We start from the raw sequence: 26654 nt of genomic DNA, 5'->3' as shown, positions 1-26654 counted from the left end.
GAATTCTGAATTAAATAAGCTATATGTTTATGAATTGATTTCAGGGATTGGTACCTGCCGTTGCCAACATTGGGGCCCATGTGGAACACCGATTATGTGTTAAACACTTGTATGGGAATTGGAAGAAAAAAAGTATCCTGGAGGACATATGAAAGAGCTTCTTTGGTTGGCAGCAAGAGCTACTGTGGTCCAGGATTGGGAGAAAGCAGTGCAAAAAATTAAGGCAATCAATGAAGATGCTTGGAAAGACATGATGCAACTCCCACCATCTATGTGGACTAGGTCATCATTTCGCACTGATACACAATGTGACCTCCAAGTAAACAACATGTGTGAGGCTTTCAACATGGCTGTATTGGAGTATAGAGATAAGTCTATCATAACATTACTTGAAGGTTTGAAACATTACATTACATTAAGGATTGTCAAACAAAAGGAACTCATGCTACGATATAGAGGCAATATATGTCCTAGGATTCAACAAATATTGGAAAAGGCAAAAAGAGCAGCTGGGAGTTGGTTCCCAACTTGGCATGGAGATGATGATTTTAACTTGTTTAGTGTCACAAATGGTGTAGATACTTATACGGTAAATCTACACACAAAAACTTGTGCTTGTCGTAAGTGGGATTTGACCGGTATTCGTGTTGCCATGCTCTTGTTTGTATATGGCACAACAAAGCTGATCCAGAATCATACGTTTCACCTTATTATAGGTATAAAACTTGACTTTAACTGCATTATTGGTATTCTGCAATATTGATGTTCTGCTTGTTCAGTTCTGGTTCTGTTCAATTGATGTTTTTGCTAGTTCAGTTCTGGTATTCTGCATTATACTATTCTGCTAGTTCAATTTTGGTTCTGGTTTCAATTTTGGTTCTAAATTTAACATGATGTTCATTTGAATTTTGTTCTGGTTTTATTCTGCTAGTTTAATTCTGGTTTTGGTTTTAATTTTGGTTCTGATTTTAACATGATGTTCATTAGATGGATGTTCTAGTTTCAATTCTAGTTCAGCTACATGGTTTTTTTCTGCTAGTTTCAATTCTAGTTCAGTTAGATGGTTTTGTTCTAGTTTGGTTCTGGTTCTACCCTGCAATTTTGTTCTAGTTTTGTTCTAGTTTGGTTCTGGTTTAGTTATGGTTCAGTTTGTTCTAATTTTGTTCTAGTTTGGTTGTGGTTTAGTTTGGTTCTGGTTCTGCCCTGCAATTTGGTTTTGGTTTTGATTAGCTAGTTCATAACATTCAGTTTATAACATGTGACTTTCAACATGCTGGTTTTTAACATGCTGCTTTTAACATGTTTCTCGTTCTTTAAATAGGAAAACAAACTTCTTAACATGTTACTCTTACATTATAATGCCATCAAATGGACCAAAACTTTGGCATGCATCAAATGGAGATCCTATAAATCCCCCAATCATGAGAAGAGCACCGGGTAGACCAAAGAAAAAAAGGAACAAGTCCAATGACGAGTCAAAAGGTTCTAACAAACTACCAAGACAGTTTGCAACTGTGAAATGTAAGAACTGTGGGAAGCTTGGCCACAACACGAGGACATGCAAGGGTAAAAGTGCAGCAGATAGAGAGATACCAAAAGGTGGAAATAACATCAACAGAACAAAGAGAGCAAAGACAACAAGGGTTGGAGGTGATGAGGGAGAAACACCAACAATTTTATCTCAAGATTCACAAGCTCCACAAATTCAAGATTCACAAATCAATTGAAGACACGAAACTTGTGATTTTTATTTTGGTTATTATGAATATGTAATCATACTTGGACCTATATAATTTGGTGACTATGAATATGTACTTTTATTTTGGTTACTTGTGAAGGAACAATTTTATTTTGTAATGCATTAGTATGACCTTTTGTTGGACTTAAGTTATGGAACGATTATTTTGTAATGCAGTAGTATGTAATGATGGAATGATATCAAAATTCTAACTTCAGATTATGGACCAGATTATTCTGAAAAATTGTTTTGATTATTGTCATTATTCTGATTATCAAATTTAGGTTCAAAAATTGGAATATTGTTCTGATTATTTTGACCAGATTATTCTGATTATCAAATTTAGGTTCAAAAATTGGAATATTGTTCTGATTATTTTGACCAGATTATTCTGATTATTTCAAACAACTGGAAAATTGTTTGACCAAATTTTATTTATACAATGATATCAAATTGAGTTATTAACATGAAAAAATAGACAATCGAAATACAATAATACTAATTTCATTTCATAATAACAACCTTACAAATTTGATTATATTAAACAATTACATTACAATTTCAACCATAAACACCCTAAATTAAATCATTACAAAACACCCTTAATCCAATCATTTTAATTACTTCAATATTACAATAACCAAAAGAACAATAATCAAAAGCCATGAAAGTGCCAGAAAGCCCCTCATTAGTTTCAACTTCAACTTCATTTCATCATCACAAGTTTTTGACACATTGTCTCTCTTCTTGAATTCATCAATCCTTTTCATCAAAGACATAATAACTTCTTTTGCACGTTCTGTCATTGGCTCATCAAACCAATCAAAAAAATTGCAAGATTTTTTACCCTGTAACTGAAACAACACAACAGCAAAACAAGAAGTACCATGTAACTAAACAACATAACAACAAATTTTTATAATCTGTAAACAATACAAAAAAAAAAAAATCCAGAATTTTGACAAATAGTTTACCTTATAAAATCTACAACCATGAAACCTTCGACCTGGATTTTCAGCCGTCCAAGAAGTATACAAAGGAGATTCAAGTCCACACAAACATTCTCTTCTTCTAATTCTCAAATGAGAATTGTTGCTTGTAACTGAATATGAATGACAAGACATTCTTTTCTCCAAAAAACACAACGAACAAACGAAGAAGAAACGAAACAGAGAAAAAAGAAGAAACAACGGAATACAAAGGAACGCGAAGACGATGAAGAAGAAGAACCCAAATAAAAAGGGAAGATGACCAACAATAAAGAAGAAGACAAAATCGGAATCAGATGATGATGATGAAGAAAAGGGAAATGGTCGATTTTGATGAAAAGGGTTCACGATTTGGGGGTTTTGTTGAATTGGGGCTGTTTTTTGATTTAGGGTTCAAGCTAGTTCATATGCTTCTGCTTAAGATGTTCATATGCTTCTACTTCAGATTTTGATTTAGGGTTTTGTTGAATTGGGGTTGTTTTTCTTTTAACTTAATTTTAACAATTAAATTTTATTTTTAAAAATATTATCACAATTATAATAATATTTTTTAAAAATATAAATTATATTTTTTAATCAGAAATAATATAATAATGAGTTTATTCCACATAAGCGTCTGCCACGTCACCCTTTTATTGGCACGTCATTAAAAAATGACAACTCATCATGATTTGGACTCAAATTCAGTTTAGGTGACTAAAACTGGGGACAAACAAAATGGGGGGACCAAAAGTCCAATTAAGCCTATATTTATTCATATTTATTAATATAATTTACTTTATTATTATTATTTATTAGATTCAGAGAAAAAATAGGAGGAAATTGTTACAAAATTAAATTAAATTTGCAAAATATGAAAGAATTGTTAAAATAATATACCACTTTATTTGTTTAGGTCCATCTATTCAAACAAAATAGAATCAACTTGCTTATTTAAATGCAAAATCGGAGGGAGTTGTTAAAATAATATAAATTTATCTAGAGAGAATTATTAAAATAATATATATCGTTATTTATTTTCACACATCTACTCAACCGCATTTTCTTTTTTCAATTTAATGTATTTTGTTTGATTTTATTAATATAATTTTGTTTTGTTTTTATTTAATTGACAATTATTCAATTGTTAAAATAAAAAACACTAAAATCTTATAGATAGTTGCATCCCAGGGATGCGACCTCCTACTGCGCGAGGAGGCGACCTCTTGAAGGTCAAAAAAATAGGGCTATATAATTTCAATGTGAGATATATTGGTTAGAATTTTTTTAAAATAGAGATATAAAAATAAAAAATCTCATCATGAGATTCAATATTGTTTTTTTTTAAGTTAACTTAAAATATTTTTAAATATTATAAATACAAAAATAAAAACTATTAAATAAGTAGCAAATAATTTTATATTTAAAAATTGATTTACACTATTAAATAAAAAATTTCAATTTTTAAAAAAAATCATGAGTAATTAAATAATTCTATTTTATATATAAGCTAAATAATGATTTAATATATATTATATGTGAATAGAAAAATACAATAATAAAAATTTATATTTATTTTAAAATATTTAATTAATATTTTCTAAAACCATACATATATTTCAAAATTAGATTATATAAATTAACAAAATTACCATTGTCATAAAACCATACATATATTTCAAAATTAATTATTGATGATGTCATTTTTAAATTTAATACCAAATTTTGTTTTTATTTATTTATATTTTATTATATTTCAATTTTGTACATTATAAATTACATTTTATAAATGGAACTATAAAAATTATTGTTCTTATTTTATCCTATTATTTTTTAACTTAACTCAAATTCAAGATAAGAGTTTTAACTATAGAGACAATATATTAAAAAAAAATCAAATTGGAGAATAGGAGATTTTTATTAATTAAAGTGACACTAATAGTCTTCATTAAAATTAAAATAATTTTAAATTAATATAAATTTTAGTTTTAATAGTTCTTTTATTTTTCACATAATAAATTTCTATTATTAAAGACACTTTTAAATATTTTTTGTTCTGAAAAAAATTAAGTTTTAAATGTAATTTTGATCATCCTATTTTAATTGGATCGCGATTTGAGTCTCCATTTCAAAATTCATGAGTTTAATGTCTCATAATTTTTTAGATTTGTCCCACCACCTACATTTGGACTCAATTATGCTATTGTGCCCTCTTAATTAATGGCGTATAATTATATTTTATGAAGTCAATGTTAAATTGAGGTTATAAAACGTTAATTACATGTCATTATTTAAATTAATTAATTGGAGACAACCTTACAATTGAACCCAAATATGGAGGAGGAAAATAATCTTAAAAGATTGTGAAATAGATGGACTAAATTCCTTAAATTTGAAGTAGGGATATCAGTGAGAATAGGTCAATTTGATCGACAATGACCTATAGCATAGTCTACGATCGAGACTAGACCAAACTTTTTTATAATTAGACAAGACCCGTACTTAATTAAATATGAACAAGTTTATTATTATTATTATTATTATTATTATTATTATTATTATTATTATTATTATTATTATTATTATAGTATTAAGTTTGGTACTTTGTGTTAAACCATCAATTTGCTAACATTTTTTATAATTTAATCATATTGGACTACATCAATTTTTGACTTAGATTATTGTGAAAAAGAATTTAAATATGATATCATAGTATTATATATCAAAATAGAACTAAAGTTTATTGATATATTTATATGTTAATCTATGAAATATTCACTTGTTAGTCTATTTACAAAAGTCTACACCACTCTCCACTTTAGTGATGTTGACTTTCATAAAAAAATAGTGAAGTAGACTTTTAAACAAGTTTTCAGACCTTGTCTGAATTTTAAAAATAGCCAGACTAAGCATTAAAGTGGGGTTGTGCGCAGATAATAAATCAGACTCATACCAAATATTTTCAATGTGGACAAGATTCAAGTCTTGTAAAGTCTAACTCGGTCTAACTTATTCTCTCTTAATCAAATGAACTAAAATTGTGATTCAGTTAAAATAAGATGACCAAAAATTAATTTAAGCCAAAAATTTAACTTAACTAAATTTCTTAATTATTTTTCAGTGGAATATTGTCTTATAATTTATCATTTTAAAATATCAATTAACTATTAATGACATTTTACAACTAATATTCTTATTTATTGTATTTCAATTTCAATTTTAATTCACCTAATTATTCCACTAATTTCCTTTAAGAAATTAACAAACTAAATATTTAATTTTAAGAAAGTGCATAACATTAAACGACACACATTCTTCTTTTTTTGGTTATCATAAGATATGTTTCTCAAATTATATGTCGTCTCCAACAACATCAAATTCATCAAATAAAGAATGAAAATATGAGTTTATTTAAATATTTAAGTTATGAATTTGATGAAATTTGCATTACATTGAAGATGATAATTACTTTTATAGGTTTTGTTTGAAAATTTTGATGAGTTTTTGTAATAAAAAGGATAACATTGTTGACATTTTAAAATATAAAAAGATCAAATTGTCACTTGAAATTAAAATAAAAGATAAAATAAAAAAAAATATTAATAAAGGACTAAAATATTAATTAAAATTAAGTTAAGGGATCGCATGTGTTATTTAATCTAATTAAAATGGAGTATAAGCAAACCAATAGTCTATTTAATGATAAATAACTTAGCTACCTCTCTCTTTTTTTTGAAAAAAAGAAAGAAAAAGGAGAAATGTGAAAAAATTTATTAATTAAAGTGATAGTGATCTCCATTTTACAACTATTCTTTAAAGGATTTAAGCTCGATATGTTGAAGTTACAAGAGTAAATTATTACCACTAAACTAAAACCAACTCCTAATTTAATACAATTTGTTATATTTTTTGACTTAATTTAATAGTCATTAGTGGTATAATTTAAACAATAGACTTAATTTTTTATTCATTGAGATTGCATATATTAAATATGGTCAACAATATTTTTTTAATATACATAATTTGATTATTTTTACTTATAATTTATTTTGCAAAAATATTAAATTATAATTAATGTACATAATATTAATTAAATAGTACAATTGAAACATTTAACTAACATTCTATCTAACTCACACCTAATGTTGTTTTTGCTTGTTACATACATTAATAATTAATTATAAATAAAATATTTTAACAAATTATAGTTGTTAATAATTAATTGATGTGTTTTTATTGGAGAGTCTACATTACGAGTACAAGAATTAATTATAGTCTATATTTTCATTTAAAATCTTAAAATATTAATGATATAAATTACATATTTTATATATAAAATATTTAATTGATTAATAAACAACATGAGAGTACCTGTTTACATTCGAACTTTATATTTTTTTACTATTATAATACAATAATATTTTGAAAATCCTAATGTACATAATATTTAATTATATCAATTAAAAATGATATCAATTTTGAGATATTACCTCTATCTACCAATAATTATGAAAAATGAAAAATATCACAAATTTGGTAAATTTAATGCTACAATTATTTTCCAATTTCTTGAATTTTACAGATGAGTCTTACAGTAAAGTGGAAGATAGGGTAGAATACTATTCCTTCAGTCTCACAATTACTACGATTTTTGTTTATTTCACATATTTAAAAAAATAAAAATAAATAAAAGAAGAAGAATTATATTTTTATGAAATTATATTTATTTATTACTATAGTGTTTTCCATTGTCTTAAAAGTAAAATGTTAATATATAAACAACAGGAGCTCATATTTATTAAAATGGAGTATAAACAAAAACCAATAATCTATGTAATGATAAATCACTTATCTACCTCTTTTATTGTTTGAAAAAAAAAAAAAGAAATGAAAAAAGAAGGATATTAATTTTAGTAATTCTGATGGTTATTTTACAACTATCCCAGAATTTCAACTTGTTATTTTGAAATTACAAGATTAGATTATTACCACTAAACTAGCACCTACTCCTAATTTAATATAGTTTGTTATATTTTTGGTGACTTAATTTAATAGTCATTAGTAATATAATTTAAACAATAGACTTAATTTTTTCAATAAATTGTTTTAATATGCATCGTTGATTATTTTTATTTATAATTTATTCTGCAAAAATATTAAACTATAATTGATGTACATTGTATCAATTAAATAATACAATCAAAACATTTATCTAACTTTCTATCTAACTCACACCTGATGTTTTTTTTGCTTGTTATAGACATCAATAATTAATTATAAATAAGAGAAAAAAAATAATTTTAACAAATTATAGTTGTCAATAATTAATTAGCATGTTTTTATTAAGGAGTCCGACAACAAGAGTTAATTAGACTCAAAAATCACTGTAATTTCATTCAAAATTTTAAAACATTAATTATATAAATAACATTTTATAAATCAAATATTTAACTCATTCATAATTAATTATTTGCATTCAAACTTTTTATCTTTCTCCTATTATAATACTAATATTTTAAAAATTCTAATGTACAAAATATTTAATTATATAAATGAAAAATTACATCAATTTTGAGATATTATTAAAATGGAGTATAAACAAAAACCAATAATCTATGTAATGATAAATCACTTATCTACCTCTTTTATTGTTTGAAAAAAAAAAAGAAATGAAAAAAGAAGGATATTAATTTTAGTAATTCTGATGGTTATTTTACAACTATCCCAGAATTTCAACTTGTTATTTTGAAATTACAAGATTAGATTATTACCACTAAACTAGCACCTACTCCTAATTTAATATAGTTTGTTATATTTTTGGTGACTTAATTTAATAGTCATTAGTAATATAATTTAAACAATAGACTTAATTTTTTCAATAAATTGTTTTAATATGCATCGTTGATTATTTTTATTTATAATTTATTCTGTAAAAATATTAAACTATAATTGATGTACATTGTATCAATTAAATAATACAATCAAAACATTTATCTAACTTTCTATCTAACTCACACCTGATGTTTTTTTTGCTTGTTATAGACATCAATAACTAATTATAAATAAGAGAAAAAAAAAATAATTTTAACAAATTATAGTTGTCAATAATTAATTAGCATGTTTTTATTAAGGAGTCCAACCACAAGAGTTAATTAGACTCAAAAATCACTGTATTTTCATTCAAAATTTTAAAACATTAATTATATAAATAACATTTTATAAATCAAATATTTAACTCATTCATAATTAATTATTTGCATTCAAACTTTTTATCTTTCTCCTATTATAATACTAATATTTTAAAAATTCTAATGTACAAAATATTTAATTATATAAATGAAAAATTACATCAATTTTGAGATATTACCTCTATCTTTAAATACAAAACTCTTTTAGTTTTTTTCCTTTCTATAAAACTCTATTGAATTTTTAAATACATTAATTATTAACAAATTTAATATTATAAAAATCATATTAATTATTAACAAGTATCAATTTTTTTATATCCTATAATTTTCTCAATAGGGTATGTATATAAAGACAAATGTAGTATATTTTATTTATTTTCTTAAAATGATGTGAAAAAGTGATAGTACTATTATTATTATTACACATTGAAAACAAAGAATAACATTAAATATTAACATTAATTAATTAGACTTTTTGTTTTCTATATATACGTGACATTAATTTGTGAGATGAAATAAACTAGTGATTGATGCTGTTTGTTGCAATTTTGTTTGGTTACTTTCTTCTCTCTCAATAGTCACTCCCTGTACTGTAATGGAACACCAAACTACACCTTCGTCTTCTCACAATCCCTCTCAGGTAAATAAACTACTTCTTCATTCTTCTTCTTCTTCTTTTTTTTTTTTTGAATTTTTTTTGTTTTTTTATGTTGTATCTTACAGTTTTAATTTTATAGGTACTTTGATTTTTTTGTAGAATTGTGTAGAACTCTTATTTCATGCTTCTGTTTTACTTCACTTCAATTTTAAGTATTTTTTTGTTTTGGTACAACACTTCAATTTTATGCATAATTTTTATTAAAATCTTACATTTTTCATTCAAATTCAGTTCCTAATTTTTTGAACCTTTCAGATTTGTGGGATTCCAATTATTCACTACACATAGGTATCTGTAGTAGTAAAATTTAGCATATTTCATGTGTTTTGAACTTTTGATGTGGGAAATTCAAATTGGGAAGATGTGTATCTATATCGAGCCTCTTTGTTCCAGTTTTTTTATTTTTATTTTAAATAATTACTGTTAGGAGTTAAAAGTTTTCATCTTTTTGTTACAACTTTTGAAATAAAATCAGTATTTGAAAATAATCTAAAAATTGCTTTAAATGAGAAGCTGTTTTGATTAGGTTCTCATAAGAATTTTTTTTGTTATAATTTATTTTTTTTTTGGTTAAAAGTGAAACACAAAACAACTTCTGCATTTTTTTAAAATCTCTAACAAATGATTTTTAAATTATTAAACGCCAAAAGCAATTTTTTATTTATTTATTATTATTTTTTTTTATAATCCATAGCAAACAATAGTCTCCAAATTAAAGGAACCAATGTGTTCAGATTTTTATGGGTTGGTTGATCTATAGAGCTTACCCTAGAAAGTTATAGAGGCTTCTCTTGTTGATTTTAATCCAATAGCATATCATGTTCACATTTATTTTGTTTTTTAAGTTAATTTTGAATGTTTTATTGACGGATGTGAGTCAATTGTTCTTCTGTAGTTTCTTTTTTCTTTAAGAGCTAAGCTAACCAATCATCTCAATATGCATTCTTTTGGATTTTCACTATATTTTGGTTTCTATGTGCAATGTTTTATTATGGTATTGTCTAGTGTTGTCAAATAGCAGCTATAGCAGCGTTGTAGCGTAGCAGAATTTCAACAAATCGTCATTGTTTTGCCATACGCTATTTAGTTAAAAGTATTGTCAAATTATGCGGTGCTATAGCCATGTAGTGTAGCAGAATTCGAACAAACCACTATTTTGCGATTGACAACACTGGTATTGTCAATTAGTTAAGTAATGAAATTGTATTGATTTGGGGTTCTCTGCAGTTGTCATGGATTAACTTGTCGAGGAATTTATTGTTAGCATATCAAAGCTTTGGTGTAGTATATGGAGATCTAAGCACATCACCTCTCTATGTTTATACAAGCACATTTAAAGGAAAGTTTAAGAACCACCATGATGAAGAAACTATCTTTGGTGTTTTTTCATTGATTTTCTGGACGCTTACGTTAATACCTTTGCTTAAATATGTATTCATCATATTGAGTGCTGATGATAATGGTGAAGGTATTCTAATGACATCAATTTTCCTTTTAATTTTATTTTCTAGTGGTAAAAGATTATGAACTGAAATTTCTGATTATGATCATGCAACTATTGTCAGGTGGGACATTTGCTCTATATTCACTGCTCTGTAGGCATGCCAAATTTAATTTGCTCCCCAATCAACAGGCAGCTGATGAAGAGCTGTCGTCCTACAAATATGGTCCGTCGTCACCACAGATGGTTGCCTCGTCACCGCTCAAGATGTTTTTGGAGAAGCACAAAAGGTCAAGAACAGCTCTGCTTGTTGTTGTACTATTTGGTGCTTCCATGGTCATAGGTGATGGTGTACTTTCTCCAGCTATTTCAGGTAAGGTGCTCTTGTAATCTCTGTAGTACAGACACTTCTGATAGATCAGTACAAAATTCTTCTGGTTTGTTTATTATTATTGCTTTATTGATATATTTGAAATATGGGAGTGACTGCACTCTGGAGCATCTTTGTATCTATTTTGTTGTTGTTTAATTCTTGGTACTCAATGCAGCATATGAACCTTTCATCAGTTGATTTTGTGAAAAAATTAAAAGCTGAGCTAGTAAAATTGATTTATGAATTTTTCATGCATGCTCTATTTTCCAGAAAAAGTTTTTAAAAGATTAATGCGTAACTCATTTGAGTTGTTGATCATTATTAACATGAATATGATCTCAGTTAATAACATTCAGCGTTAAACATTACATAACGATTATCGTCATGATTCTAATATGAAATTAACTGTTACCCTGCTGCGTCTGACCCTGCAGTTCTGGCATCAGTATCAGGATTAAAAGTTACAAAAACGAAATTCAATGACGGTGAGCCAATTTCCATTTCTTAAAGATATTTTCAGTTCTTATCATTGCTTGTGCAATCCTATAAAGAGATAAATATAATGTTAACACAGAAATTTCATGTTGTTTCCAGGTGAACTTGTCCTGCTAGCATGTGTCATACTGGTTGGCTTGTTTGCTCTCCAACATTGTGGAACACACAGAGTTGCATTTATGTTCGCACCAATTGTAATCATCTGGCTTCTATCGATTTTTTTGGTTGGCATCTATAATACAATACACTGGAATCCGAAAATAGTCTATGCTATCTCCCCACAATATATTATCAAGTTCTTCATCAAGACTGGTGCAGAGGGTTGGATTTCTCTTGGAGGGATACTTCTCTGTATCACTGGTATGTTAGTTTTTGACCTACAAGAAGTTATCTTATAACCTGATTGGTATAATTCTTCTATTTTATAAATTTAATTGAGATTTAGGGTCTATTTGGGAAGGGAGGGGAAAACTTATTTTTCTTTTCAAAATTAAACAAACTGTAAAATGTTTCTAAGAATAAAAGAAGTGTGATTGAAATGTTATATGATCATATATCATGTTGTTCTTTTTTTTTGAAATCCCAAATATAGATTAAAATATAGACTTAACTCTCCAAAGTCCTCCTTCCAAACATCCCCTTAGGGTGTAATCTTACATGGACCCCGCATGGAAGGACCTTTGCAGCAATAATTTATCCTTATAATTGTAAATTTAAGTGAACTTTGACTAACTAGAAGCTGAGTTTTTATAGAGGAGACACTAAATGGAATGATTATGTCATTTTTGCATCTCACCAGGATCAGAAGCTATGTTTGCAGATCTTGGTCATTTTACTGCTTCGTCAATAAGGGTGAGTTTGTAGCTTGACTGAATTTTATTTTATGTATCGAATTTATCTTAGTTGTGGAAACTATCTATGAAGCACTGATACTAACACTGACGCTAAGACGTCGACACCGGTAATAATTTGAAAAAATGAACTAATTGAATGTAATCAAAGTGTGCATGTAGGTCGGTGTCGAACACTAGGACACAAATTCGATCAGAAGTGTTGGGTGTTACAGAGGAAGCTATTATTATTTCCTACTAGCAAAATAGGAAAATTATTGTACTTTTGCACTGTGTTTACAAGAAATTTCTTAACATTCTTTTTTTGTATGCAGATTGCATTTGCTTTTGTTATATACCCATGTTTGGTAATGCAATATATGGGACAAGCAGCTTTTTTGTCTAAAAACCTTAAGTCTGTTCATAACAGTTTTTATGACTCACTACCTGGTTAGTTATTCTGAGTTTCTGACTAGCCGACATTTGATACCGATGTCATAATTAGTTTTTAATGAAATTTTTTGTTTCTGTTTTTGCCTTGTGGTGTCAGGACCTGTATTTTGGCCGGTATTTGTTATTGCTACAATGGCAGCCATTGTTGGAAGTCAAGCTACTATCACTGCGACTTTCTCCATCGTCAAGCAGTGTCATGAACTTGGTTGCTTTCCCCGTGTCAAAGTTGTTCACACCTCAAAACACATATTCGGACAGATCTACATCCCAGAAATAAACTGGATACTTATGGTCCTGACACTTGCTGTAACCATTGGATTTCAGGACACAACCTTAATTGGAAATGCTTACGGTAACTTATTTAGTTAACTGTCTATATGTTTGTGTTGAAACTAAGACTATAGGGAGATCACATTATTAATGGAAAGTGAGAACTCTATACAGAAAGTATAATAGTAGAAGCCTTATGCAGAATGCTAAGATGAAAAGTGTAACTAATGTGACGCCCTCGTAATGGAAACATTTGACTTTAATCAGTTCTAATGCCTCTGTCGACATCAAATTAAAATATCTTTAGGTATAGTTTAACTTATATGTAATGCTTGTGCTGTTTTGGTGAGTAAAAAATTTATTGTCTTTTATTTTCTTGTTGCTACTGATTGTGAAAAGAAATGGCTGTCTTTTTGAAGTGATTGTTTTTTTCGGTATTTGGTCGCAGGACTTGCTTGTGTGACGGTAATGTTTGTAACTACATTTCTAATGGCACTAGTCATAATCTTTGTCTGGCAGAAAAGCGTCCCGATTGCTACGATATTCCTTTTGTTCTTTTGGGTGATAGAAAGTGTGTATATTTCAGCAGCATTCCTAAAAGTGCACCAAGGAGGATGGGTTCCTCTTGTCTTGTCCTTCTTCTTTTTGGTTGTTATGTATGTATGGCATTACGGTATTCGTCGGAAGTACAAATATGATCTACACAACAAAGTTTCATTGACATGGTTACTAGGTTTAGGGCCTAGTCTCGGAATTGTACGTGTCCCAGGGATAGGTCTCATCTACTCGGAACTTGCCACAGGAATACCTGTGGTATTTACTCACTTCGTAACTAACCTCCCTGCATTTCACAAGGTGGTTGTTTTTGTTTGTGTAAAATCGGCTCCCGTTCCATATGTCTCACCTGAAGAGCGTTTCCTGATCGGTCGAGCTTGTCCTAGACCATATCGAATGTATAGGTGCATTGTTCGATATGGGTACAAGGACATTAAAAAGGATGATGGGGACTTTGAGAACCATCTCATACAAAATATAATGGAGTTTATCCAGATGGAGGCAGTGGAACCACAACTCTCGAGTTCCGAAACTTCTTCTTTCGATGGGAGGATGGCTGTTATAGGTACCAGAAGCTTAGAATCAACTGCAAGCTTGATATTTTCTGATCAAGAAGATGTCAGTGGTATCGACGAAAGCATCCCTAGTAGCAGATCTGTAACCCTGCGACTTTTGCAATCTAGTTTCGACGATGAAAACCCACAAGTCAGAAGGCGTCGAGTAAGATTTCAAGTGCCTAACAATCCTGGGTTGGATCACGCCGTTAGAGAAGAGCTTTTAGATTTAATCCAAGCCAAGGAGGCTGGAGTTACGTATATAATGGGATATTCGTCTATAAAGGCGATGAAATCATCGTCATATTTGAAAAAGCTTGTGATTGATATTGGATACTCATTTCTTCGGAAGAATTGCAGGGGTCCAGCTGTAGCTCTCAACATTCCTCACATCAGTCTTATTGAAGTTGGAATGATATATTATGTCTAGTTTCTTGCATTTTATTACCATATATAGGTTATAAATACTCCTAGTACAATTATTCATTAGAAATAAGATACTTCTAGTATTTCCATTTTGTAAATTTTACATACTTTTCACCTCTCTTGAATGTTGGTCTTTCAACTTCTGTTTTTCTCCATTTTAAATCATTGAGAAGGTGAATCCAAGGACTTACAAATATTTCTTGTAAAATTATTAAGAATATTGGATTGTGGGAGGAATTTTCTGGAATTTGATATTTTCTTTGTATTAAATTTTGAGTTTTATGACTATGTATTGTCGGTGTAAATAATTTTGTACTAACAATCAATACAATTCATTAATTGAATAATTATTTTATTGTGGAAATTACGATCATGCAGTGGAATAATAAAACCAATGGTTAATATTGGAATAATAAAATCAATGGTTAATATTAATTGTTAGCGTAAAGTTCATGTTCATTTTCTCTTTAATTTTTCTATATAATTGAGCAAGCTATCAGCCTTTTTAGGTCATGTGATTGTTTGGATTCTTATTGGTTTGCCAATATTATAATAAAAAAAAGTTAGATCCAAGGCTATGCAGCCATCGCATCGGATCTGATTTCTAGGACTCTTTGAGGACTCCCAATACATTATTTACTTAGATTGAAGTGGTTATTCCATGGATTTGATTGTCTTGGTTAACTTGAAAATGACCTGTTAAAGGTTGTCAAGATTGACACTAGCTTATACAACTTTTTAGAGCTGAAAAAAATATAATTTTCATCAGTTTGAAATAATTTCAATTCTAAGGAATTAATTTATTTTTGGGTTACCAAATCATTATTCATTGCCATAAGACTACATTCAGGGTTACATTTTTGTCAGCAATTTTGTTACTTTTGATGTTTTTTTTTTCTTGCTTTTTTCATAATATTCTAAACTCTTTATTATCTTATTCCATCTATTTCTTTATCTGTAATAAATAGTTAGAAATAATTTTGACAAAAGAATAATTAATACTAATTTAAATTGTAAAAACAACAAATAAAAAAGAACAAAAATTTCTTAGAATATATTACAAGCACTGTTGTTTGTGTACATAATACTGAAGACACCTTTTGTTTCTATATAATATGATCTCAACCAAGTACAAAATTGATATATATCAAAACAACTATACCATATGATCTCAACCTCAGCTTTTACAAGAAAGAATAAACAAATAAAGATATAAACAGCTAATGAAAATCACAAAAACCATAGGTAAGTGTTGCGGTAACCCTCAAAAAACAGCCAATCCTAGTCTTCACTTCTTTCTTAATCACATTCTATTATATTATATACAATAAATGAAAGTCCTATACAATCAAACATAACGGCAGAAAAGACAGACCATACTCAGGCCTTACAAAACCTAGTTTAGTCTGGGCTATTCTCAATCCTAATCATCAAACATAACTGCAGAAAAAAGGCCTTTTTGGTATTAAAAAGCATTATTACTAGGTCTCAACTGCCATGCATGATAATTCCCCTTTCCTTGAAGTGCCATAGACATAGATCTTAACCGGTTGGTTATCTCGGTGAACGATGGCCGACATTCAGGGTCACGTGACCAACATTCTTCCATAAGCTTCCTCCATTCGGGATCGCATCGGTCTGGAATAGGTGGTCGAAGAGTGTTCTTTACAATACCCCCTAAACGAACATGTCAAACAAAAGAGAAGCAAGTAAGTGATTTTTCTAACACCACACTTACACAACTTCAATTCAATCCTATAAAACACTTTGAAAAGAAACGTAGATGAGAGACTATTGAAGTGAATCATTGTCAAGAAGAAAAAATGAAAAATGCTAGTTAATGAAGATGAATTTTTGAAAATAATGATAATAGTTTTCTGACATTTTCATTGTTTCTAGAAATATAGACAATTGTTCACTTTAAAAGTCTCTGATCTCTTTATTAATACGTAAAATTAACACAAATTTTAAGAAATGAAAATAACAAATATTTTCACAAAGTAACTCTAGACTTCTGACATTTCGGAACAACCTCTTTGTTCAATTTTGGCCTTCAACAAAAACACAAGCAACAAAGTTTTACGCTACAATTTAAAGATATCGGTCGGTCACAGTTAAGAGCCTAAAGCCAAATAAAGCAGATGATAATGCAACCTCTAACAACAAGATTTCAATTTTCTTTGATTCTTTCCAAAGAAAAATTTATTGAATGGTAAGAGATTTGAGCTTTCCTTTTAAGGAACATATTCTTACCAATAATGGCACCACAATGCATATCTGCATAAGGTTCCTCTCCTGTCAATAACTCCCACATTGAGATGCCAAATGAGAAAACATCAACCTGTCAAAGTCATTCCACAAGGTAAATATGAATGTTCTTATATCTTAATCAAAGTCATTCCACATTGAGATTCATTGATTGCTCAATATAGCTAAAACTCATGAATGTTCTTATATTACCTTTTCGGAAACTCGGCTGCTATTACCATTCAACAGCTCTGGTGCCATCCATGGAAGGGTTCCTCGTACACCGCCAGATACAAGGGTATTACGTTTTATTCTTGATAATCCAAAATCTCCAACCTAGAAAAAAAAATAAAATAATCAACAAACAATAGATGTTAAAGTAACAAAAAAGTATTATTCATATTAAACAAGACAATTAATTACATATTTTATTGACTATGATATGACTGATATGGCCAACATATCAACCACTTTCTAGGTATCTCTCATTTTACAAGACAACTGTTGACTTAGGCCTAACCAAAATTTTAAGATGACATTACAGCCTATCTAAAATTTGTTGGACCACCTGCTATCGGGCCACTAGTGTCACGCTCCAGATGTCTGATCCAAATCACTCGTGTCACGCTCCAGATTCCAATCCAAATCATGAGGGGGTTGTGTTAAGAATGTCAATTTGGATGAGATATTTATGGCATGAAAATGAGTTTATAAGTGAGAGACATCTCTCACCTTACAAGTCGGTTTTGTAAGGATTGAGTTAGGCCTAACTCAAATTTGAAGAACCTTTATTTGAAAACCGTTTGAGTTTAAAGGATGGATAAAACACAATTCAACAATACCTTGTGCTAAAATTTACTTCATCAATAATGAATAATACTCCCTCTGTCCCAAAGTAACCGTCACATTTAACCATTTTATACAAATTAAGAGAAGATGATAAATGAAAGAGAGAATAGTGATTTTACCAAATTATCTTTATTAATCATTGGTGTATTCCAATTATCATATAAATGCAAAGTGGGAGGATAGAAAACTGGGAGTGATACACATAGTATTAATTAGATGGTACAATTGAAAAAAATAAATCAAAATTACATTGGAAACTAAAGTGACCGCCTTTGAGGGACAAATTCTTTTTGCAATTGTGATAGTTATTGTGGGACGGAAGGAGTAATGAAGAATGCATGTTAGCAAAAATCAAACTTCTTACCCCCTTAGACATTGAGACTTGAATTTACAAAATTTACTAAAATATACAAATTTAGGGTTTAGAAATCTCTCAATCATTTCTAACATACAAAAGTACTATGCCTGGTTTATGATTCTATTCACAGTTTCAAACTAAGTCTCCACTGTTTTATGAAATTTTTTTAAAGCTCATCTTCATCAGAAAAAATTGAGCATAATTAAAACACAGCGACAAGCTTTTATTATTTCATAAATATATTTTTTTGTGAAATAAGATGAAACTTGACTTCTAGAATTCTAACCTTGCATATCGGTCGTTGGGGATCCCTTAGATTAACAAGCAAATTATCACACTTCAAATCAAAATGAACAATATTCTTTGAGTGCAAATATTCCATTCCAAAAGCTGCATCCATGGCAATTATAAGCTTTTTACGACAATCTAGTAATCTGCATAGAAGTTGATATTCAGTATGTGCATTTATTCAGGGAGACGGGTAGCTCAACTGGTTTGAACTAAGGGTTTAATCAGGTTTATTACTATAAGGACCAGAGTTCAAATCCTGGTGATGATAAAAAACAGGACGCACATTTATTCAAAAACAATATTCACAGAAAATTGAATATATGATGAGGCTACCTGTTGTTCTTGACAAGGACATGCCTAAGGGAACCATTAACCATATATTCTGTTACAGTTGCTAAGGTTCCACCAGCACCATCCGGTACTATTCCATAAAATGCGAGAACGTTGGGATGGTGAAGATTTGACAGAATCTGTGCCTCTCTCCAGAAGTCTTTTGCCTATCCAAGCCAGCAAACATTGTCAGATTCATGTGCATATTTTACTTCTTTTGTTTCAATAGAAAAAAAGGAGCAAACAACTTTTGAATCTGGAGAATACTCTACATATGAGACTTAGTCTCCAAGAGGATTAGATATGTCCTGATACCATTATTAGAATTTGGACTAGAAATCTGGAGCATGACCTGAGTGGCCCGATTGTGGTGACTTGATAGCAGGCGGCCCAACGGATCTTAGATAGGCTATGATACCATATTGGAGTTAAGTTAGGTTCAACCCAAATTCTAAGTCTCTAGAAGAATAAGTGTGTTGCTTTAGTTTCTGTAATAGGAGAATCAGACTATGGGAGTTGTTGAAATAGCGCACGAAGTAGTCTCTATCTCCCGATCGGTGACAAGGGATGGATGTTGCTAAACTAAGTCAACTCTATCATTGGTTTCATTATCCCTATAATGCTCACTAGAAAAAGATATATTCTCGTTCAGAATGTTTTTTTGTTGGAAATAGTAAGATTCATGTATGTTTCTCATTGAAACTACTTTCAGTCTTAGGTTCATGTATGTTTAGATTCATGTATTTAGGGAGTTGCATTTGTATTTATTTCTCCTTGTAAACATAAACATGTAAATAAGTGTTTATAAATATCATGGTTGTTGAGTGCTTAACTCCTCTATAGCACCAACACTTCAGATCGAAGGTGTGTTCCAGTGTCTGACACGTGTCGGTGTTGGACGAAGACACGACCAAAATATTTATTAATTCACCAAGCTTAACTCATTCATAAACAAAGTGGAGGGATAAGAGTTGCACGTGTCGTGTTAGTATCAGTGCTTCCTAGCTTAACTCACTCAAGCACATTCAGAAAATCTCTTCTCCCTATTTTTTCACATTTTTGGCGGCAGCTCTACCTATTAATGCTACTCTTATCCCTCCACTTTGTTTATAACAAACAAATTAAACCTATGCATAGATAGAGAAGTAAAATATGTATGTTATTAGTACGTAATAACATGGTATTGTGAAAAACATTGCAACAAAGACTCACCAACCGTTCTTGCTCGGAAGATCTCCCTCCAAAGCAGCTCTTTTTAATTCTCTTGATTGCAACATCCGTTCCCCGCCATTTTCCATGATAAACAGTTCCATAGGTACCAGATCCTAACTCCATGAGTTCTTCAAGATCGACATTCCTAATGATCTGAACGACAAAACATAAAAAGTCGATTAAGGAAAATTATATGATGAATGCAGAAAAACACATGGAAGCTGGAAATCATTTAGTAAGTCACAAACACATCAATAATGATCTAATTTAAAATGATACACAATATGAAGATTTTAATAGAAACAACAAACCTAAAATCAAAACAGTTGCATTCACTGTGAATTCAATTATCTTGGAGGGATTATGGTAACATAGCAATTGATTTCAACAAGTCATGGTACAATTTCCTTGCAAAATTTGGAAACATTGTATCCAATACAATTTAGAGAGAAATAAAATGGTGGCTTATACTAAATCAGTATTGTGGATGGCAAATGGCGGAATGCGGTGGAAGGCAAAAAATTTGCCATATAAACATGCTATTGCGGCCTAAGGCGCCACCATGGCAGGCATTCTTTCAGATTGCCTATGGCAGTTTTTCAAAAATCCGCCACACCATGGCCTCAATTTAACAAAACTGTACTAAATAAAGCGAGAGGCATGCAAGCTCATATAAGCACTGCGCGACTTTCAAACTGTTGAAAGAGAGACAGGCATATGGTGAGACCGTGTGTTTTAACCACACATCGGAGTCTTTTTTAAAAAATTTATAAAAGAATTGAGGAAGGGGGAAATTATTATTAATTCAAGCGACACTAACGGTCATTTTAAAACCATCTCCGAGGGAATTTGAACTCCGTCCCTTGAGGTTACAAGTCAAACTCTTACCAATGATCTGACAATAAAGGCCATAAATAAAAATAATGACAAGAATATTTACGGATATCCTATCCTCATTTACACAATCCTATTATATTTTCAACGAGAACCTTGGCATGGCAATGTGGAACACAAATGCAACTTCAATAACATTGAATCCAATAGTGCTTAGGTGTAGCATTAGGGGATGGACAATTCTTAATTGCCACATTTATCACATAGCATACCACCATGGAATTTTAACTGATCAACCATCCACATATGTATTATTTTTCAGGATGCTAATAGTGTTCTACAAAAGACACAAAATAGCACATTCTATCAAAATATATGGATGAGAAATAAAACATCTAAATGAAATTCTCATCTTAAAACATGTAAAAACCAGAACCGGAACATTTAAGTAACTGTCAACCTGCAAACCATATATGCTGGCCTCCATTTCTGCTATCATTGCATCAGAAAGGAATTCATTCATGTCGGTTTGATCGTCTTTAAAATCCTATAAATGAAAAAATAAAATATATTCAGAAAGCATAAAGATTTTTTATCATAAACTCTAGTCTAATTCAGTTTTTCGTACCTCGGGATCAGATTCTGGGACGGTGCTCTCTACTTCCGTAGTAGACGGAGATAAATCACTTCCAACTTCATCAAAAACATGTGAAGACTTACTACGTGAAGAAAAATCACCAGTCACATCTTCTACTACAAAAGACGGCTCCGCTCGATTTGCATCATTAAACCTTTCTGAATTTTTTGATCGTCCTGAAATTGAATCTTCAACTTTTGACAGTCCAGAGGAAGAGAGTTCATGTTTAAACTGATCAACCATTTGGTCAGTGGTTGAAATCAAGTCATCAAGAAAATAAGGTTCCTTTTTAAAAGAAAAAGTATTCTTGCTTGAATTATCCAGGTCATCATCGACTCGCAAGTTCAATCGCGGACATATATCATCGTGCAATACAGTAGGATACACACTTTCTGAGTTTACTGTCCCTGCTGCGTTGATTTGATTCTGAGAAGGCTGGATTTGTGCAGATTTAAGAGTATCTGTATCAAAGGAAAACTCGAAAGTATGATCTCTGACAGCACTTTTGTCACGAAAGCTTTCTGCAAGTTGAAAAATCGGAGCATCTAGATCGATGTTTCTGGCTGAAAAATCAATTCCTTGTTCACCATTCAGACCTTCAGCCAAACCACATTTCTTGCCATCATTCGTCTTGTCCACAAGGTTGTTTAGAGAGAATCCTGTCATGCCTGACGGCAAAGGATGTGTGTCCCCAAACGGTTGTTCCCGATTCTTTTGCATACTAATCTTAGCACTTATGTTATTTGTAGGGAAGGAATCCAAAAGATGCAATTCATTCACAAGTCCCGTGTAATTGATGGTTGAATTTCCCTCATAAACCTTGTTATTATCCTTCTTGGGAATAGGATTCTTTTCTTCTATTATCATCATCCTTTCCGATTTCAAAGAATTTTCCTGCACGTCTTTGTCTACAAACCCGGATCCACTTAAGTCTGTTTGAGCAATGAGGTACTTTTTTTCGGTTAAATTGCTATCCTTATCAATAAGATCATTCATTCCTACTGATTCTGAGTAAGGAGAAGTTGACATCATACCTTGCCGTCTGTGCATCTCAGATGACTCCACTTTCGGTATCATACTTTGTATTCGAGGATGATGGAGGAAGGGATCGTGTTGACCCTCCATAAGGTTCACTTGTGAGACACCACTAGAGACTAACATTGAAGATAATTGCACTTTTTCAAGGTTCAATGAGATAGATTGGCTAATTCCTTGCTGTGACCTTGCTCCGCTTTCGTGCAACTGCGAATCTGAAAAAGTGTGAGCCATCCCGTGCGGGGGGTCATCATTAGTTGTTCCATATGATTCGGATTTTTGACAGATCGGATCCTCCAAGCATGAAAGAGGATTTTCAGAGTATAATATTCTTTCCTTGTTATGCAAGGTTCCACCAAAAACTTCATCACCGTAACCATTACTAGGGCTAACATATATAGGACTCGTGAATTCCTTGCCGGACGGATTGTAGTTGTCGAAATACTGTCCATTGAGCTGACCAACATCACCATGTTGACCGTCATTTAACAAAGTAACAGCTGCTTGTTGAGTGTATCTGCAATCAGAAGTGCTTATGCTCGAGTTCCCCGAGTGTAGCTGAGCAGTAACAAACGAGGCATTGCTCTCGATACTTCCCGCACACGAGTTGTTACCAAGCAATTGAATATAACCTGTACTAGAACCCGCAACTTGAACCGGAGTAGGAGAAATTCGCAAGGGACTTTTCGGATTTAGGGACTCATTCAAAATTCCATCAAAAGGAGAAGACACAATTGGGGGTGGTTTCTGAAAAGACGGAGTAAAATTCAAACCAGTCCCCAATTGATTTGCTTCATTTGTCGTCATACTCTGACCACAACCAATGTTTTTCTTAGTAGGACTAGGGTCTAGAATTAAGCCATTTAAAGCAACAACATATTGGTAATCAGGATCATTGGGGAGAACATTGGTTGCCTCATTTGACGATGTCTCTTCAGATTCACCGAAAGGAACTAAAAATATTCGAAGTTTTTGAGAACCTTCATGACTTTCAAGTCCATGATATTCCTCTATCATATTTTGAAGATCCTCGTCAGAGGAAACCGATATTAAAGCATCAAGATCCTCCCCGGGAAGCTGGTATTTTATCGTGTGAGGTTGACTGCAAATACCTAAGGTCTTATTCATAAGCTCTTGCCACGAAATATCGTTTCGAATCGATATAATGTGGGTTTCTCCCCCTACATATCTAAGCTTCCCATCGCCGGGCCTTGGTAAAATTTTCCCGCCGAAGCTGCAAAGAAACTTCATTTTCCCAAACAAAGAATCGTCTAAAATTGCAGAACCATTAAACCCGTTGGAGTGAGATCTTACGTGTCTATGACTAGTACTTTGTTGATCACTAATCGATTCACTAAACGTCTTCCTCAAGGCACGGCCGCTTTCGCCTTCTCTCTTATGAGTTTTGATCGAAATGTTGGGACAAGCCGCCCCATTTTCCATCTCTAATGCCACTGGATGTTTCTTAGGAATAATAAAGTCACCTATATCAGAAGAACTCTCAGAATCCATTCTCTTCAACCCTAATACTTTGGTAAGATCTTCATATCTCACATGTCCATTCTCACGATTTCGACATATATCAGGAACTGGAACTCTACCATCATGAACAAAATTCGCCGAAACTTTTTCGCCAACCTTAGGGATATTATTATTACTATGTACATTTGTAACACCGCCGGGTAATTCTCGGTTAGTGTATTGAGGAAACTCACCAATGTTAGAGCCTAACAAATTTCCTTTCTTATTTAAGGCCATGATAATTAATCACAGCAACTCAAACTCCTAAATCTTTTTCACAATTTGTGATAAATTCGTAAATACTGAGTTTTCAATTCATCCTATGTTTTCAATTCAACAATCCAATACCAACAACTCTGCGAAAACCGAAACAAGGAAGATAAATACTAACTGCAGCTAACAATTTCAGATCCAATATCTTCCAACAATGAAACACAGAATCGATGATAGAAAACATGAAAAATCCTTACTAAAATTCCAACTTTACCCTTGATCATATGAGTCTTGGATTATATACAAGAGTGATGATATAAGAAATTCTAAACCAACAAGCCAAATGAACCAAACTCCACCGATCCTACATCAACATTTTAAAAAACATAATAAAATTTATGCAAATCAGAACCAACAAAAGCTAAACATTTTCTTTTCTTGCATGCATGAATTTCAAAACTCAAAAATTCCAAGATTAATAAAAAAATAAAAATTAACATTTTCAAGCAGTACGTACAAAAACTTAGAAAGGGTACAAATCAAAATCCAAAATTTTCCAGATTTGAAAAATGGGTACCCAATGAAAAGATAAAAATCTCTTTTTTAGAAAAAAAAAACAAAAATCACATAATACAAAGCAAAATAACTATCTCCTATGTTCAAAAGGTGACATACACAATTGAAGAAAATACAATCGAATCAGAGTGAAGAAAACTAAAATAATAATAATAATAATTTAATTGGATCAAGGAGTTGAATTGAATTGAGATGATGAAAAAGGGTGAAGATGGCTTACAAATGAAGGTTCAATTTTGGCCATTGGAAAACAACATTGGAGAGAATTAAGAACAGCAACAACAACAAAACATGGAAGACATAACCATGAAAACAAGGTTAGATCTCACACACAGAAACTATGTCTCTCTCTCTTTGTTGCATTGTTCTTGTTCTTGTTCTTTTTGTTTCAATGTTCCTACGTGGACACAACATTGTTTTTGGTTCGAAATTTTCTGGGATGATGACAAACAATCATTAGAAAAATAAAATATATTCAAAATCAATGGAAACAAAAATAATATTATAAAATTATATAACGCCCTCAAAAGAGTCTTTTTGGCCACCCTTCAACTTTTATTTTCATAAATTATTATTCTTATTTTTTTTCCTGTTTTAATTTATTATACAACAATAATAATAATTTTTAATTATTATTATTATCATTATTATTATTATTATTATTATTAATATTATTATTATTATTATTATTATTATTATTATTATTATTATATACTTCCTTCATCTCGTAATATAAACAAAAATCAATTAAATAAGTCTTTCTCTTTTTTAAAGATTAAATATTTTCTTCAAAATTTAATTGTGGTAGTTCAAAATGGTGAAATTTTTTCAAAATTTCAATTGTGGTACTAATGGAAACGGTGAAAATTGAAATTGCCAAAGGAAATTGTATGGAGTGAATGAAAGAAAATTGCATAAACTAAAATACAATAGCAATTATCAAAGTGTTACAAGGATAATTTTGTGATATAAGAGAACTAGAATTTAAAAGAAGACAATAAAGACCTTTAACTTACAGATTAAAATCGAAGCATTGATATAGAAGAAGAAGTAAGTAGACAACATCATATTTGACCAATATTGATGAGAAAATAGAAAAGAGTTGTCAACATTGGATAACACATAGGCAACAATATAAAGTTGCCACAAATGTAGCTTATCACTGGGTGTTTAAATAGATTTCAATTAGTTACAAAGTCAGTCCATTGGTGTTCAGTGTTTACAAATTGAATGTTTAGTATCCATTTTTGAACAAAGTTCTTAATGAAGTGGTGTTTGATCTCTATGTGTTTAGCTCTAGAATGTAAGATAAGTTTTTTGGTTAGACAAATGACAGAAGTGTTATCACAATAGATGAGAATGTTGGGTTCTAGGATTTTGTAGTCTTTAAGTTGATGTTTCATCCAAAGTAGTTGAGAATTGCAGCCAACTGTTGAAATGTACTCAACCTCTACTTTTGACATTGCAATTATAATTTGTCTCTTACTTGACCAAGATATTAAGTTGTCACCTAAAAATGTGCAGTTGCCACTAGTGCTCTTTCTATCAAGTTTATCTCCAGCATAATCAGAATCACAATGTCTACTAAGTTTGTACTTTGGA

At 30.7% G+C, this 26654-nt stretch overlaps 2 protein-coding genes across 4 annotated transcripts; one reads left to right on the top strand and one right to left on the bottom strand.

The window, feature by feature from the left end:
- The first annotated feature begins 9392 nt into the window (after nt 1–9392).
- On the top strand, nt 9393–15219 carry LOC101502227 (potassium transporter 4). Its single transcript, XM_004515945.4, has 9 exons — nt 9393–9534; nt 10780–11020; nt 11118–11366; nt 11801–11851; nt 11961–12221; nt 12661–12713; nt 13027–13141; nt 13242–13496; nt 13863–15219. Exons 1-9 carry the CDS (start codon nt 9490–9492, stop codon nt 14951–14953), a joined length of 2361 nt encoding a protein of 786 aa, XP_004516002.1. The 5' UTR covers nt 9393–9489; the 3' UTR covers nt 14954–15219.
- A 757-nt stretch (nt 15220–15976) lies between these two features.
- LOC101501482 (uncharacterized) lies at nt 15977–25516 on the bottom strand. 3 transcript variants are annotated; one of them, XM_004515943.4, is made up of 10 exons: nt 25273–25515; nt 22742–24840; nt 21699–22639; nt 21531–21617; nt 20237–20389; nt 19028–19191; nt 18690–18837; nt 17410–17532; nt 17203–17290; nt 15977–16626 (listed from the first exon to the last, which is right to left on the bottom strand). In XM_004515943.4, exons 2-10 carry the CDS (start codon nt 24498–24500, stop codon nt 16415–16417), a joined length of 3675 nt encoding a protein of 1224 aa, XP_004516000.1. In that variant the 5' UTR covers nt 24501–24840; nt 25273–25515; the 3' UTR covers nt 15977–16414. The 3 variants fall into 3 exon arrangements, with proteins under 3 accessions (XP_004516000.1, XP_004515999.1, XP_004516001.1); XM_004515942.4 differs by having other exon boundaries at nt 21699–24840; XM_004515944.4 differs by lacking the exons at nt 18690–18837; nt 19028–19191 and having other exon boundaries at nt 21699–24840; nt 25273–25516.
- Between the last annotated feature and the right edge of the window lie 1138 nt (nt 25517–26654).

Source organism: Cicer arietinum, chromosome 8 (assembly GCF_000331145.2).
Source record: "Cicer arietinum cultivar CDC Frontier isolate Library 1 chromosome 8, Cicar.CDCFrontier_v2.0, whole genome shotgun sequence".
NCBI classification, from domain to species: domain Eukaryota; kingdom Viridiplantae; phylum Streptophyta; class Magnoliopsida; order Fabales; family Fabaceae; genus Cicer; species Cicer arietinum.
Note: the sequence above shows the minus strand (reverse complement) of the source record. Positions and strands in the feature narration are given on the sequence as shown.

What these genes read in the sequence shown, in the direction of transcription:
- LOC101502227 (XM_004515945.4), top strand. Translation starts at nt 9,490, where the DNA reads ATGGAACACCAAACTACACCTTCGTCTTCTCACAATCCCTCTCAG. An exon ending in CTTCTCACAATCCCTCTCAG is followed by an intron (nt 9,535 to 10,779) that starts GTAAATAAACTA and finishes GGTTCTCTGCAG; the next exon opens with TTGTCATGGATTAACTTGTC. An exon ending in ACTTTCTCCAGCTATTTCAG is followed by an intron (nt 11,367 to 11,800) that starts GTAAGGTGCTCT and finishes CTGACCCTGCAG; the next exon opens with TTCTGGCATCAGTATCAGGA.
- LOC101501482 (XM_004515942.4), bottom strand. Translation starts at nt 24,500, where the DNA reads ATGGCCTTAAATAAGAAAGGAAATTTGTTAGGCTCTAACATTGGTGAG. An exon ending in CCAGCATATATGGTTTGCAG is followed by an intron (nt 20,390 to 21,530) that starts GTTGACAGTTAC and finishes TTTGTCGTTCAG; the next exon opens with ATCATTAGGAATGTCGATCT. An exon ending in CCCAACGACCGATATGCAAG is followed by an intron (nt 17,533 to 18,689) that starts GTTAGAATTCTA and finishes TTTTTTTTCTAG; the next exon opens with GTTGGAGATTTTGGATTATC.